The following is a 16,677-nucleotide window of genomic DNA, read 5'->3' as shown; positions in this document are numbered from 1 at the left end:
CACCCAAACCCACCCCCCACCTGCTCCCCCAGCCCTCCCCATGGCTACCCTGCCCGGCCCCAGCATCCCAGTACTTTAAAAAAGCCCTGCAGTCACCGGCTTTAGCAGCAGCGATCAGGGCCTTTGGGGGCTCATGGCAGAGCCCCCCCCACCAGGCAGCACAGGGCAGCAGGGAATGCCCTCCACCCCCGACCGCCTGGCACCTGCGTGGCAGCAGTCACATTGCACAAGTGCAGTCTGGCTCAGCAGGGTGCCGCACACTGTCCCAGAGCTGGGGTGGCTCCAGCAGTCACCCAGAGCTGGGCAGTGCTCAGCCTGAGCGGCCCCAGCTCCTGGACAGCACGTGGAGCCCTGTAGCACACTGCCAAGCCACACTGCACCCGCACAATGCGACATCTTCCGCACAGGTGCCAGGCAGGGGAGAGCAATCCCCGCTGCTCCACACTGCACAGGGCTCTGCCATGAGCCCCCAGAGGCCCCGATCACCACTGCTGCAACCAGCGAGTTCGGGGCTTGTTTTTGGGGGGGTTTTTTAAGTGCCGGGCAGGGGGTGGGGGTGGAGCCCCCACTACTGACACCTGTTCAATTCACTCTGAATCCAAATCGGCCAAATTGAATCAGGACAGAGACTCGAATCATCAAATCGAATCACCGTCCCTCCGAATCAGCTGAATCCCAAGCCGAATCAAATACTTGCTGCTTCGCACAGGCCTGCCCTTAGCCTTCTCTTGTACAAACTAAATGCAGACTCTAAAGCTTTTTATGGTAAGACAGAGGTAGCATGTCAGACATTCACAGCGCACAGCAGATTGTGGGGGGATAAACAGCACTGAAACAGAAATGGAAGAAGGCAGAGCAGCAGATTGGGCATGGAGAACAATGTAGGAAGCAGAAAGCAGAGCAGTAGATCAAGTATAGGCAGGAGTTGCACTCAGGGAGACTACATGGCTAATTTGTGTCATGTCCCCTAAAAATGTTGACCCCCCACCACTGTAAGGCCCGTTCTGAACCTCTTTCAGTTTTTCATCTTTTTGTAGCACGGACATCAAAACCACACCGTATTTCAGTACCCATCTTTCTATTATTCTCCCTTTGAGTAATGCATGTAAATCCTATTATTGCTAATGTGAAGTCAGTTCACAGAACAAGGAAACTGAATGTCCCCATGATGAATCAACATTCCTGTGTTAGTAAAGCAACCAGGATAATTGCTAATTTTTTTATGATAGAAACGTGCAGTACCTTATCTCCTCCAACTAAAAAGAGGTCTACAGCAGCTATGTTAATGCCATGTTTTTCACAGAGCCCAGATAACATCTCCTTTATTGAGAATCCTGATTTGACAATCATTTTACAAGATGAGCCATCTGGAAGGTTTACACAGCAGTGTTTTGAGGATCTCTCTCTCTCAGATACAGATGCAGGTATTCTAGATGCTTCAGACTTTTTAGAAACAAAAATTAAAGTTAATAGCCAAGAGAAAATTAAGAACCACAAGCTATTCAAAACAACTTAAGTCAGGAAACACATTTTTAATAAAGTTTTATGTTTCTCTACCCTTCCAAGTATTTCAGCTACCAGGTAAGTTTAGAAAATATATTTCAATTTAAAAAAGACAGAAACGCATTTTGCGCAAATTTGAATTTACTTCAAAAGCAGTTAAATTTTGGATAGTTTTTGCTTTCAGGGAAATTGTATAGAAAACAAAAACATCTGGATCCTAGTGCATGATAAAGAGTTATCCCTGTAGGGTAGAGTAATTGGTCAAAAATGCCTAAAAGCTAAATATGAGGTTTAAACTAATTTCTAGATAAGGAGCCTTCTACATCAAATAATTACCTTTTTATGTAATAAATCACTATGACTTCTTAAATAGCATATTATGAGTTTACTAAAGGTTTTTTGTGAGATAAAGAGTGCCTCAAAAATAAATTCACTCCAAATAAAAACAAAATATACTTCTCTTCCACCTTATATCTTTTCTACCTTGACGACTATTGGCCAGGTTCATTCATGTGCTAATCTGGACTTCAGCTGCCCCCAAGAGACCATTTACTCCAGGGAAAGGCAAGTGTCAGGACTATATTGCCTTCTCTCTGGGCTTTGCAGAAAAACAGCACCAGCAGAAGCTGCTGGCGATGCACTGAAGTTGATCAGCATGAAATCACAAAATGTTATCTCTATAAACACTTTTTATTTTAGACTACATTTAAATAATTCCCATCCATTCAGGAACAACTTGCAACTAGGGGCTGATTGAATACAAGCCTACTAAATCACGGGTTTCCTGTAGAGATGGAGAACCTCTGTCTCCACAGCATGCACTGAACCTACAAGCCACACATCCATCAGGAGGCATTAGAGAATTGGGCCAGTAAACACTTGCTAGTGGACAAACAGATGTAATGCCACTTAACAGAAATCACTGCAGTAACCTAGTTCTTTCAGTGGCCATAATTCTGCATTTACAGCAATTTGTTTCAATTATGCTATGGTTACATTTACTATAAAGAGAAAGGAATCTTAATAAATACAAAATATCAAAAGTATTTGGGCATATTTATTTAAACACTGAAGCTGGAAACAGATGCCTTCTTTAGAGAGGAATCAGCTCTAACATCATGTTATGGGTGCATCCGCAAGTCAGTCTCCCCACTTGCAGATGCAGGCTCAGTATCAGGGTGAAGTACCCAGGGCCCTTTTTCTGCAGAACTGTGCCCCTGAAGCCAGGGCAGTTCTTGTCTGGGGCTGTTGGAGACGTCAGCCACAAAAAGGTACCAGTAATTACTACTAGGTTCATTGCTGCCACAAAATTTAAGCACTTGTGGGGCAACAAAGGGCTATGACGTCTGTTCACTTAGATTCTGTGCCACCATAAAAAAAAATTTAATGTTGATACAAGATCCACGCTTGTTTGTAGTCTCAGGGTTTAAAAGGGCTCTATCAAGAGCTTTTCTTAGCCCATACATAGTATAGTCTTTTCCTCTCCATTGTTTGCAACACCTGGTAAGCAAGATCCATAGATTCATAGATGTAGGGTCGGAAGGGACCTAAGTAGATCTTTAAGTGCGATCCCCTGCCCTGGACAGGAGAGAATACTGGGCTCATATGACCCCGGCCAGGTAATTGTCAAGCCTCCTCTTAAAGACCCCCAAAGTAGGAGCCAGCACCACTTCCCTTGGAAGCTGGTTCCAGATCCTAGCCACCCTAACTGTAAAATAGTGTCTTCTAATATCCAGCCTGAACTTGCTCTCAAACAACTTATGGTCATTATTCCTTATTACTCCAGGAGGTGCTCGGGTGAACAGGGTCTCTCCCATTCCCTGCTGGTGCTCCCTGGTAAGTTTATAAACGACCACTAGATCCCCTCTCAGCCTTCTCCTGACATTCACTTTAGGTGTTTCCAACTTAATTTTTACATGCCGTGATGTCTAAGTACCTGACCCCAACAGAAGTCAAAACTCATGGCAGAGATGGTATCTTTTATTAAAACAAATAGATATTTGCAAAAAATACATATTTTTTTTTTTTATTGCAAGCTTTCGGGCACCAGCACCCTTCATCAGGCATAGGTGATTGCAAAGATTGTAAAACTTCTCCTGGGTAACTTCTGCTTTAATGTTGCAATTCTGGGTAACATTTCTATCCAGGAGAACCTTTGCAATCTCTTATGCCTGATGAAGATGAAGGGTGCCTGTGCCCAAAAGCTTGCAAATAAAAAATAATATATATATATTTTTTCAAATATCTAGTTGGTTTAATAAAAGATACTACCTCTGCCACGAATTTTGATTTCTGTTGCCTCTAAATCAATACAGCTACAACCTGGATACCTAACCCCAACACAGAGTGATTCAAACAAACTAAGCTATGCACCTACATGCCCAATAGAGTAAATGGAGTGAATCATGCACATGGACTTAAGAGAACCCTGACACAGAGCCAGCAGTTGCCTTGAGCTTGCCAACAGAAAACATTAAATGGGAGGTACATTGTATTAACTGAACAGAGGTGGCAGCACCGATCTTTTATCTAATAGGCTAGGAGCTAGAGCTTAATGGAACCATATCATGTAGGCTTATCCTATGATATTTTAGCACAGTGGTTCTCAATTGTTTTAGACTTAAGGCACCTCTGGTCAAAATTAAGGCCCCCTCCACATTTGCCATGAGTTGAACAGCACCCCATTTCAAAAGCTAATATATTTATTAGAGTACTTACCTTCTTGCAGTTGGGCCAGGAGTGTGGACTGGGAAGAGGCCAAGCAGGGAGAGCCTTAGCCTGTCCTTATCTGTTTTAATCCTCACACCTGGAGCCTGATCCTGCCCTTATCTGCTTATCTCCACACACTTCCTGCAGCACCCCTCAAAGGATCTGGAAGCACCCCAGGGTACCCCAGCACCCTGGTTAAGAATCACTAATTTAGGGTCACCACTTGTACTATAATACTATCCTTGAAAAAAGATTTATTTTTTAAAGTATTTATCCATCTGCCAAAGGATTTATACAGGGCCTTCTGACTTAATATTCTATTTATTTTTATAAGTACAGTAAAAAGAAAATTGCATAAAATTTACATTGGTATACATGTAAGCATTTTGAACAGTACTGTAGAAAACTGGGGATATTATGGACTCCTGAAGTAATAAGCAATCCACCCCTCCGCGCCCCCCCCTCCCCCTGCACATACACCCTACGTGATTCTTAAAAGCTGGCCCTTACCAGATCAAGGCTTGCTGATGATGACATAGAGCCCTGTGATTCACGTCTGCAAGATAATCCATTGGCCTGAATAGAATCTGTATGTGGGAAAATTTAGTGATAAGTAAAAAGGCCTGGGTTTACTATTTGTACAGAAAGCAACTACAAAATCTCATGTTATCTGAGTAAAGAATTCATTTGCTGATCTGAGAAAAAAATGTCAACTCCTCATACTATCCCTAAGTTGAAACAGTCTTTAATTCTGTTATTTCTTGTGTATTTAACACTGTTTGCACTCATGGCTTTTTATAAACTTGAAAAGGCTAGGTCCCTGTTTTTGAACCTTACTATCTATATTTTAAAATGACTACCAGCTTGTAATGCCTTAAAAGGCACATAACAGACCCCTTAAAAAAAAAAGAGACAGAGGGTACATCCACACGTGAGGCTACATTGCCATAATCAATGCACTGAGGCGAAATAGTGTCCATAGGCATAAACCATGACACCGCGACTATGTCACCGTAGCAATGCGCTCCCTCATAGCATGCTGCTGTAGTGATGTAGTGCCTAAAAATAACCGTGCACAGTGCACACAGCACAGTACGGGCTGTTACTGCACCATCTTTTCGTACTTCCAAAGGTGTAAATTACTAAATGACGGTGCAGTAACAATGGCACCATGGTGGCACATGTAGATGCAGCCATTAGCATCCTACAGTAGAACACCCAAAATCCAAGGCCATCAGACAGTCCTTAATATTGCATACATGATCCCACTGTATTTTTAAGGACTAGGCCTTAAATCAATATAAACAAACAACAGACTGTTATGGGTAAGTGGCAAGGAAGAAGAAACAGCAGTAAAAGAACATGGATTTAATGTAGCTGATGACAGTAACAGTAACAATTTAATCCAATGGCTATTCCTGAATTTGTTCCAACTTGTTGGACAAAATGAACTATCTTTGGATTTCAAGATTTTTTTCCACTCTGTCCAGCAAAGACTACTACAAGAGGCTGGGCTTCTGTGCTTTCTTTAAACAGGCTGTCCCTTAGGCTTTAATGCAGTTATGGGGGGAAAAAACCCTCAGTTAAATGCATTTATGAAAAAAAAAAACCCTCAATTAGATAACAAACCTACAGAGAAGAATTCAAGGGTCTTCATAACCAGCAATGCAGGAGCATGTGGATGTGTAGCTTCATGAATCAAGGAAAGATAGATCTACCTGGCACAGACCTTGAGAGGTCATCTAGTTCAAGCCCCTGCTCAATGCTGGATCATCCTGCTTTTCAGAGTGACCTCAAGAAATCAGAGGATTGAACCAAAAGAAATCTCATGAGGTTCAATAAGGAAAAGTGCAAAGACCTGCATTTAGGACAGAATAATCCCATGCACCAGTCCAGGCTGGCGACTGACTGGCTGGACAGCAGCTCTGCAGAGAAGGACCTGGGGGTTACAATGGGCAATAAGCTGCATATGAGTCAAGTGTGCCCTTGTTGTCAAGAAGGCTAATGGCATACTGGGCTGCATTGGTAGGATTGTTGCCAGATCAAGGGAAGGGATTATTCTCATCTATTCTGCACAGGCGAGGACACATCTGGAGTACTGTGCTCAAATTTTGGCTCCCCACTACAGAAAGGATGTGGACAAATTGGAGAGAGTCCGGCAGAGGGCAACAAAAATGCTTACAGGACTGGGACACATGACTTATGAGAAGAAGCTAAGGGAACTGGGCTCATTTAGTTTACAGAAGACTGAAAGGGGATTTAATAGCAGCCTTGAACTACCTGAAGGGTGGTTCCAAAGAAATCACAGAAGCCAAAGAAATCAAGGGCTGGAAGGGACCTCGAAAGATGGAGTTCAACTTCCCTACTTTGGGCAGGAATACTGCTGAGATCAAATGATCCCAGCAAGGTGTCCGTTCAGTCTTCTCTTGAAGATTTCCAAGACTGGGGACTTCACCACTTCCTTAGGAAGTCTGTTCCAGATTCTGGTCACCCTCACCATCAATAAGTTTTTCCTCACATCCAGGAGTAATGGCCACAAACTCCTGGAAGATTAATTCAGGATCAATATTAGGAAAAACTTCTTCACAGTCAGGGTGTCCACACTGGAATAAGTTCCCTCCAGAGGTGGTGGTTACCTTGCTGGGGTCACCTGACCCCAGCTATTTTTCCTGCTTGGTGCAGGGGGCTGGACCCAATGATCTTCCAAGGTCCCTTCCAGCCTTACAATCTATGAATCGAAGCTAAAACCATCCTCTAACAGTCTATGGCCATTGCTCCTTGTCCTCCCCTGGGGTGCCCTAGTAAATAGTTTTTCTCCCAGCTCCCAATATTCACCCCTTGCATACTAATAGATGCCACCAAGTCCCCCCTCAGTCTTTTCTTCCCCAGGCTAAACGCTCCCAGATCCCTTACTCTTCCCTCACAAGGTTTGTCTTCCAGTCCCTTAATCATACTTGTAGCCCTTTTCTGGACCCTTTCAAGATTCTCCACATCTTTTTTGAAGTGCAGTGGCCCAGAACTGGACACAGTCCTCCAGTTAGGGACTCATCAGCACTGAGTAGAGAGGAAGCATCACTCTTCCTTACCCCTGCTCGCAACACATCAGCTAATGCATACCAGTATCCTATTAGCTCTGTTGACTACAGCATCACACTGGCGGCTTTTGGACATCCCTGTGATCAACCATAACACCAAGGTCCCGTTCAGCCATCATGCTAGCCAGGACATCTAACCTATATTCATGTCACTGATTACTTCTCCTAAAATAAGTACTCTGCATTTATCCTTATTGAACTGCATCTGGTTCTGCTCCACCTACCTTTCCAGCTTGTTCAGGTCTGCTTGGATCCACATTCTATCCCTAGTGTGACTGCTTTTCCCCATAACTTAGTATCATCCAGAAACTTGGCCAGCATGCTTTCCACATCCTCATCTAAATCGTTGATAAAGACATTGAACAGCACAGGGCCAAGAACCGAAACCTGCGGGACACCACTAGCCACCTATCATCAAGACAATACAGACTTGTCCACTAATGCTCTCTGGGTTTGGTCCCTTATCCAGTTCCCAACCCACCTGACCATGGACTCTGCCAGCCCACAATCCCCCAGTCTTTTTTAATACAAGCACCATCCTGTCAAATTGAAGACATTCAGCTGCTCCAGGTTCTCCCTTACCAGCTCAACACTGACTGCTGGTTGGCAATCACACCCCCCACATCCATCCAGTAGTCGACCAGGTGGGCCACCAACATTCACATGCAGGAACATGGACGCAAAGTATTCATTGAAGAGTTCAGCTTTCTCCTGACTGTCTGTTATCAGCTGTCCTGTCCCATTCTGTAAGGGCCCCACATTTCCTTTGGTCTTCCTCCTGCTCCCTATATAACTAAAGAGGGACTTCTTATTGTTCTTAATTTCAGTCACCAACCTGATCGTGGTTGTAACCCTTGCCTTCCTTATCCTCTCCCTACAAGTACAAGCTATACTTGTGTATTCCTCCTTAGTGACTACCCCTTGTTTCCACTGTCCAAAAGCCTCCCTTTTCTTTTTTAAAGATTCATAGATTTATAGAAGTAGGGTCAGAAGGGACCTTGCAGATCATCAAGTCCGACCCCCTGCCCTGGGTAGGAGAGAAAACCAAGCTCAAATGACCCCAGCCAGGTAGATGTCAAGCCTCCTCTTAAAGACCCGCAGGATAGGAGCCATCACCACTTCCCTTGGAAGTTTGTTCCAGATCCTAGCCGCCCCGACTGAAGTAGTGCCTTCGGATGTCTAGTCTAAACCTACTCTCTAACAACTTGTGGCCATTATCCCTTGTTACCCCAGGGGGCACAAGGGGGAACAAGGTCTCTCCCAAACCCTGCTGGTCCCCCCCTAGTGAGTTTATAGATGGCCACCAGGTCCCCCCTCAGCCTTCTCTTGCGAAGGCTGAACAGGCTAAGGTCCCATAGCCTCTCTTCATAGGGTCTGCCCTGCTGTCCCCAGATCATGCGGCTGGCTTTCCTCTGGACCCTCTCAATGCTGTCCACATCCCTCCTGAAGTGCGGCACCCAGAACTGAACACGGTACTCCAGCTGCGGCCTGACCAGTGCCGCATAGAGAAGGAGGATCACCTCCTTGGACCTGCTTGAGATGCATCTTTGGATGCAGGACAAGGTACAGTTAGCCCTACTGACCGTGACCACGCATTGTTGGCCCATGTTCATCTTGGAGTTAAGAATGACTCCAAGATCTCATTGTGCTACCGTGCTTTCGAGAAGGGAGTTTCCCAGCTTATAAGTGTGCTGCTGGTTCCTACTGCCCAAGTGCAATACTCTGCACTTGTCAGTATTGAAACCCATCATATTTTCATTAGCCCACCCCTGTAACCTGTCCAGGTCCTGCTGTAATCTGTCCTTCCCTACTAATGTGCCCACCTCACTCCAAATCTTGGTATCATCAGCAAATTTAAACAGGCTGCTTTTCACCTCGTCGTCCAAGTCACTGATAAAGAAATTGAACAGTGCAGGCCCACAGACCAAGCCCTGGGGGACTCCACTGCCCACTTCCCTCCAGGTCAAAAAAGACCCGTCCAACACTACCCTCTGAGTATGACCCTTCAGCCAATTTGCAATCCATCTGACTGTGTATACCATCAAGTCTCCTTCTCCTTGTCCCCCCTGTATCTTGACTCACAGGGTCTCAAATCACCCTATTCTTGAATCAGTTTGGGTCTCTGAGGAGGCATACTGCTCCTTTACATAGAGAGTTACATCTCCTCCCTTTTTCCCTACCCGATCCCTTCTGTGCAGCCTGTAGGCCTGTGTGGACACAGCCCAGTCATGCGGGCATCCCACCAGATCTCCGTTACTCCAACAAGATCATATTCCCTATTTGCTAGCAGGAGTGCCAGTCCCTTGTGCTTATTACCCATACTCCTAGCATTTGTGTATAGACACTTAAGTCCCCCATTGGTAGCCCCCCATTCCCCACCACCCCAAGATTGTCCCAGCCTCTCAACACATCCGTGACTGCCCTGTCTATGTCCTTCCTGCTTGGCTGTTCCCTGGCTTGCATTCCCATCTGTACACCCATTCCCAACACACCTAGTTTAAAGCCCTCTTCAGCAAGTCAGCCATCCTGGAAGAGGATGGAGCTAGACTGTACTTGGTGGTAACGGATGACAGAACAAGGAGCAATGGTCTCAGGTTGCAGCAAGAGAAGTTTAAGTCAGATATTAGGAAAAACTTTCTAACCAGGAGAGTAGTAAAGCACTGGACCAGGTAACTAAGAAAGGTGGTAGAATCTTCATCCTTGGAGGTTTTTAAGACACGACTAGACAAAGCCTAGGCTAGGATGATCTAGCTGGGGATGGTCCTGCTTTGAACTCGGGGTTGGACTAGATGATCTCATGAGGTCCCTTTGAACCCTAATTTTCTATGACTTCATGATCCTGGTCTCAAGCATTCCAGACAAGAGTGCATCTAGCTTACTGTTAAAATCTTCCAGTGATGGAAGCAGGTGAAGCTTTAGATTCCTGGACATCCTGATTCACTAAGGACAGAATATCAGAGTAAATCATCTCCAGAATATATTTCTTCCTAAGGAAATTCAAGATGCACATTTTAGAATAGGATTTGAGAGAAAAAGCCTCTGCTACTCATGAAAGGAAAATTCATGTTTTAACTGCAGAACTCAAAACTCACTACAATAATTTTCTGATATACCAACCTATGCTGTGTAAAAGGTGTTTTGAGGGTTTTTGTTTTGACCAATTTTCTAATTGCTGTTCCACAAGATGAAGCATAAAACAGTAGACAGCCTACAGAAATACAGTGGGAAGGGTCCTGTAAAGCACTACCTACCTTCAACAGGGCAGTCAGTGTGACTCAGACATCTTGCATACAGTAACTGTTTGAATGGGAGGTAACAGCTTCCATTCTTAATATGTCTGATCAGAAACTAAGCAAATGAGGACAGACCTCAGGGTGAAGTGCAGCCAGAGCTTCTTAGTCTGTTGGTTATGTCAGATGCTTTATCTTTAGAAATTGTCCTATCAGCCTCAACAAGGGGGAGAGATTCCAAATTTGGATCTATAAAAGTTAGTCCATAAAGGGAACCAAAAGGGACAATGAAGCTGCAGCTAAGTCCTCTTGCATACTGAGATGTCTGACTGCTCCACGGGAGCTGAATGTGCTTGACTATAGAAAAAAGCAGCGTGTTAACTGAATGGGAGGATGAGATCCAGCTTATCATAAGAATAACATTGTGTAGGCAAAAAAGCCTCAACCTTAGAAATTAATAACACCTGAAGAAGTAGGCTGTCACCTGCAAAAGTTTATGCATCTCTGAACAAGTCAGTTTCTCTAGGCACTCTGCCCTGCCTTCTGCCTTGAATATTGGTGAAATTGAATTCAAGCAACTGCAAGAAATCCCACTGGGCCACATTTTCAAAGAAAAACATTTAATTTAACAATTTCTACCTATCTTTTGCCTATATGCCAATGCTCATTTCTATTTTTTCTTATGATTGCCTTGATAGCAGCCCTAGCTGTTGTGGCTCTTGATATGACAATTTCCCTCTGTGTCAGCTCAGCAGGAAATTAAAAACCTGCTCAATGGGCCTTGCTTTACACTGAGGTTTAGATTTCCTGCTACATGCTAACAGTGTAAGGAGTCCTGTTGTTGAAGCAACTATGCAAAAATGTAAAACTTGGAAACTCACCATTTTGGTAATCACCATTTTCTTTTTTCTTCTGTGATTTTCCCAGACTCTTACTTCTTGACCAGGAGAAAAATGTTCCTTTTTTCTTCTTCTCTGCATCTTCCTCTCCAGATTCTTCATTTAAGGATCTTCCAGACTTTGATTTTCCACTTAACTACCATGAAAACAGTTAAAACATTTGTTTAACTGTAAATGCAACATTTACTCCTGTAAATGCAAGGGTTCTCAAAACTCTCCTAACGTGATCTAACATGTTGGGAGAAAGGTTGTGTACTTAATTTTCTCTTCACCAGTTCATCAGTGTATGTGTCAGTTCTCCTGCCATTAGCAATCAAATAAGACTCGAAAGGAAAATATAAGAATTGCTTATAATGAAAATACTGTGAAAATAATGCAGTGTAGCACCTAGAAACAAGAAGGAATACCAAGAGAATATATCTAATCATACTTCCACAGGCTACTGATAGTCTGTGGCCTATTTCTAAAGAACTGATTTAAAAGCAGCTGCAATTTACTTGATTGTAAAAAATAGAATTTTACATCAGTACAGCAATCTTGCTAGTCTTGATATACAAATTAATATTAAATTATTGGATAATGTATTGCTTAACCAGCATTTACAGCACCAATTATTGATCAATGATGAAAAGCAGTAAGGAAGCAACTTTTATAATATTACAGCTACATTTCATTTTGATTAACATTTATCTTTTTAAGTTATTAATATGTTCGTTAAAAAATGCTAAATTAAAAAAACTATACGTTAATTACTGTATGCTGTAAAGTATAGTGCCTCATATGAAAATTGTTACAAGTTATAATTTATGATTATAATAAAGGAATGCACACTGTGGTAATGTTTTCTAGTTACAAAGACAAAACAAAACTGTTAAATGATAGGTGGTTGTGAAAATCAAAATGAGTAAAGCTGTGATTACCAAACAAATATTACAATTTAAAAGTTTATCAAATGCCTTTGCTCTCAATTTTTTTATTTGAATTTTATAATAAAATAAACACAGGGGTTGTAGCCATGTTGGTCTAAGGACATAGGCAGACAAGGTTCTTTGGGTGAATCTGGTATCTTTTATTAGACCAACTTAAATAGTTGGAAAAAAATTTCTTATCAAGCCTTTGAGTTTAAAAAACCTTTGTCAGGTTGAAAAAGCATCTGCAGTTGGTGTGTGTTCTTCCTGGATGGAATGAATAGCAAAGAAGCCAGAGGCTGGTCTGCATGCAAGAAAGGCAGTCAGTGAAGATGTAAATTGAGGAGTCAGTGGGTGAGAGACAGGGGGAGGTGGAAATGAAGGACGGAAATGAATGTAGGAGGTAAACAGTGGAGAGGTACCTGGGGAGTCAGATATCAGGCAGGTTATAATGTGTTATAAATCCAACATCTGTAGTTAGTCCATGATTTTTTGTATCCAGGAGGTAGATAAAATAAAGTTCATAGGCTCATCTGTGAAAAGTGTTTTGTAAAATTCCCTTTGAGGATCAGGACTGAGAGATTGGAGAGAGAGTGATTTTCTTGTGAGAAATGTGCCCCCACAGGCAATTGGGTATTCTTGCCTTTAATAGATTTCCAGTGTGCGTTCATTCTAGTGTGCAGTTCTTGTCTGGTCTCTCCTACGTATTTTCCATCTGGGCATTTGGTGCGTTGGATGAGATATATTACATTTCTGGAGGTGCAGCTCTAAAATCGAGGGATGCTGATGGTGATGTTGGTTGTGGCATGTATAGTAATTATGCGGGTGGTGTCCATAGCTGTGGGGGCACATTTCTCACAAGAAAACCACTCTCTCTCCAATCTCTCAGTTCTAATCTTCAAAGGGAATTTACAAAACACTTTTCACAGATGAGCCTATGAATTTTACTTCATCAACCTCCTGGATACAAAAAAACATGGACTAAATATAAATATTAGATTTATGATACATTATAACCTGCCTGACATCTGACTCCCCAGGTACCTCTACACTATTCCCCTACTACTTTCATCACCCTGCGCCCCCCACCCATGTCTCACCCACTGACTCCTCAATTTACATCTTCACTGACTGCCTTTCTTGCACGCAGCCCAGCCTCTGGCCTCTTTACTCTTCATTCCATCCAGGAACAGAACACACCAACTGCAGAGACCTCCTCAGCCTGACAAAGGGTTTTTAAACCTCAAAGCTTGCTAAGAAATTTTTTTCCAACTATTTAATTTGGTTTAATAAAAGATACCAGATTCACCCAAAGAACCTTAGCTGCCATAATAAGATAAAAATTTTCAAATAACTTGAAGGAGTGAGGCTTAAACAGACCAGAAAGTTTAAAAAGTAGTATTTCCACAGATGACATGCAGCCTATCAGTTATACTTGCTTTGCATATAGATTTTTTTTCCTTATTTCATAGAGGTAAAAGATGTGCATTATTATTTCTTGTGGACATGTCAGGTTTATTCAAGCCCTCTCTCTTTCCATGGAAAAATGTTGCAAAAATACAACTTTCTATCAGGGGCTCAAATCTTACTGTATGACAACAATGTTCAGCCTTTTCATTTTGAAGCCTATATTTAACAGAAATGGAGAAATAGTACTAGACACCAGCAGCAAAAAAGCTCAATCTGAGAAGTCTGCTAGTGTAAATGAATTTGAAGCAAGCAACAGAGCTGGCATACCTGGTGTTGCTTTTACACCAATTGAAACAGAAGGAATAACAAGGATGGGAAGCACAAGGAGACCACTGTCAGCTAGCACAAGTTTAACCAACCCTTAGGCTACGCTAACTTGTGCAGGGAACAAGAATCAGGCAGCTAAAACTTATTTCCCAGATTTTCTTCTGCTTCATCTCTCCAAGGTCATGGGAAAGAGAAAAGAAGCAGCTCTTTGCCACCTGTTCCCTTAGGCTCAGAGCGAGTCCATCCTGTCCTGTTTTCTCTAGGGTTTCCACAGGTAAGCAAGAAAAAGTTGCCAAAATGATTTTGTCCTTTCCTTTCCCTCCTTCCCCATTTCACCACAAGGCCAATGACAGGGTTTCCAATCATTTGCAGCAGAGGAGGGGCAGCAGCTACACAACAGTCCCTACTTCCTACCTTTTGCAACAATTGTAATATAATGATCTTAGTTTTAATTCAAAAGTACAGGATGTGATTCACATATCCTATTTTCTTCTTAAATAATTATCCTGGAAGAAGTTTGTCACTACCGTTTTACAAGGATAGATTCCAAGAATAAGAAAATAATTTATTTTCCATCCTTATACAATAACTGACCTTTCTGGTAGATGTACCAGAATGATATTTTGAGCCACTGGTAGTGGTATTTTTTGAGATGTAGACATTTGTCTACACGGGCAATGACTGATTCTACGAAATCACTTCTCCTACGTGCTCTGAGCACTCCTTTCAGATAATGCTAACTTTCATTATTAACTGTAACTGAATTAATTGGTTACTTAGAGGGTTTTTATCTTAATTTCCTAATATTCATGGAATGAAAATATATTATGCATTCGCTGAGAACCTGGTTATCTCATTTTCTTAGTAGCTTATGTTATAAATCTGATGAAGAACGTATGGATTCAAAATAAAAACAGTGTCCTGAGGTAAACTACAATTCTGCAGTTAGATCATTTTGTCAGCATTAGTAAGTGCAAGCATTTTTATTGGATTCTATACATTGGAAAATGTTCAGCCATAACAAAGAAGTTAGTTTTCAGAATACCCAGAATTTAATCAAAAGGTAACCTTTTTTGGTGTGGAGATATTGGACCGCTCTGAGCTGAAACTATGTTTAGAAGTAGGGCTGCTGGGAACACGCTGTGGATCAGGAAGAGGGCGACCTTCCACTTCAGCCAGAATGCATTCTTGATAGAGTGGGGATTTCAGAAAGCGAGTATAGCTGTCAAACTTCATCAGGTTAAAAATCTAAAATTACAATGCAGTGGTTAATGGCTATACAATATTAAATCCTAAAATTTGCAAGCACCACTCATAACACTAAACTGAAGACTGATATAGGGGTGGCATTAAAGTCAATGGAATTTTTAAGTAAACAGGGCTTGGCACTTTTCTTTAAGAATAAGGCTTTATTATTATACAAGTGCCAAGTAAAATCAAAATAAAATCACCTTGTAAAAAGAAAAAAAACGAACATATTTCTTAAAAGTTGGAAGGGAACAAAATAAAATTGTTGAAGAAGTGGGAGTAAGAGACTTATTCCTAACCATAATGTAAATGCAATCATTTGCTGACCTCAGGTACAGTTGGTGAAATTACTGAAAGGTAGAGCACATGCGGTTATAAAGATATGCTTGAAGAGTATATTCAATATAAAAAATACAGGGTAAGCCTTATAAATTAATTGTTGTTGAACTCAAAGAAGAATAATGCTTCTACATCCTGCCTAAATGTTGCAAACTATGGACAGGAGTTTTTGGTAACTGCTGTGATAACAGGGAATCAGTCTGAACTTCATAGTGTCACAGATGTGTTGTTATTGTTAGGCTGTCAGACAATAAACAAACATATGGACTTTGCAGCTGGCGAAAAGCCTTAACCACAAGCACAACAAAAAGTCCTCCCTGCTATACCTAACAGCCTTTCCTTGAACGAGTGAAAATATATGACATATAGAATTAAATAAAATATATACCATGTTTACTTGACTATAAGACAGTGTTTTTTCCCAAAACAACGTGGGGAAAAACATCCCTTGCATTACACTCAGAAACAAGGAAATCTCACAAAATACTCTGTCTATAATTATATTGTTGACAAAAGCAGCATGTGCTCAGTAATGGAAGCAAACTATCAAATTGATTAAATGCAACTAACAGACTATAAAACAAGGCACAAGCTGGCCAAATATGCTGATGAGAACCTACCACAATGATAAGATAGTGTAACCCAGCTGAATAAGACATAGTACTGCCCGTTGTGCTTAGTCCCCACATTACTGACTCTTTTTTCAAGTCATAGTGAGCCACTACACTGAAATCATTTTTACTTCCTTTTTGCTCTTACAGCTGAGGTGTGTCTTTCTTTCCCATTTCCAATAAATCCTGTTTTTTAACCAGCCTTAAATGTCTGGCAAATATCAAACCTGCCCCAGACATTTTACCCAGAATCCCTCTCTCACCCCCTCTCTCAGCCCCATGCATATGATTAGCAGGGATCCTAGTTTTCCCGATAAAAAAAAAAAATTTAAAAATAGCAAGTTCTCTGATAAAAACCCCAAAATCTGTTATTAAAATTAAAGGCCCCCCCAAGCCCC

General features: G+C 41.9%; 1 protein-coding gene across 3 annotated transcripts in view; it reads right to left on the bottom strand.

Annotated features, from left to right (window-relative positions):
- Positions 1 to 16,677, bottom strand: part of RGS12 (regulator of G-protein signaling 12) — a 164,142-nt gene that overhangs the window by 40,258 nt on the left and 107,207 nt on the right. For all 3 annotated transcript variants that reach the window (XM_019526049.1, XM_019526051.1, XM_019526050.1), the window contains 4 exons: positions 15,150 to 15,329; positions 11,419 to 11,572; positions 4,723 to 4,799; positions 1,243 to 1,443 (listed from right to left, as the gene is read on the bottom strand). In XM_019526049.1, coding sequence (XP_019381594.1) covers positions 1,243 to 1,443; positions 4,723 to 4,799; positions 11,419 to 11,572; positions 15,150 to 15,329 — 612 coding nt within the window. The remainder of the gene's footprint in view (positions 1 to 1,242; positions 1,444 to 4,722; positions 4,800 to 11,418; positions 11,573 to 15,149; positions 15,330 to 16,677) is intronic.

The sequence above is a fragment of the Gavialis gangeticus genome, unplaced genomic scaffold, assembly GCF_001723915.1.
Source record: "Gavialis gangeticus isolate Ggan-Ray unplaced genomic scaffold, GavGan_comp1, whole genome shotgun sequence".
In the NCBI taxonomy this organism is placed as follows: Eukaryota; Metazoa; Chordata; order Crocodylia; family Gavialidae; genus Gavialis; species Gavialis gangeticus.
This window is presented reverse-complemented; position numbering and strand designations above follow the sequence as displayed.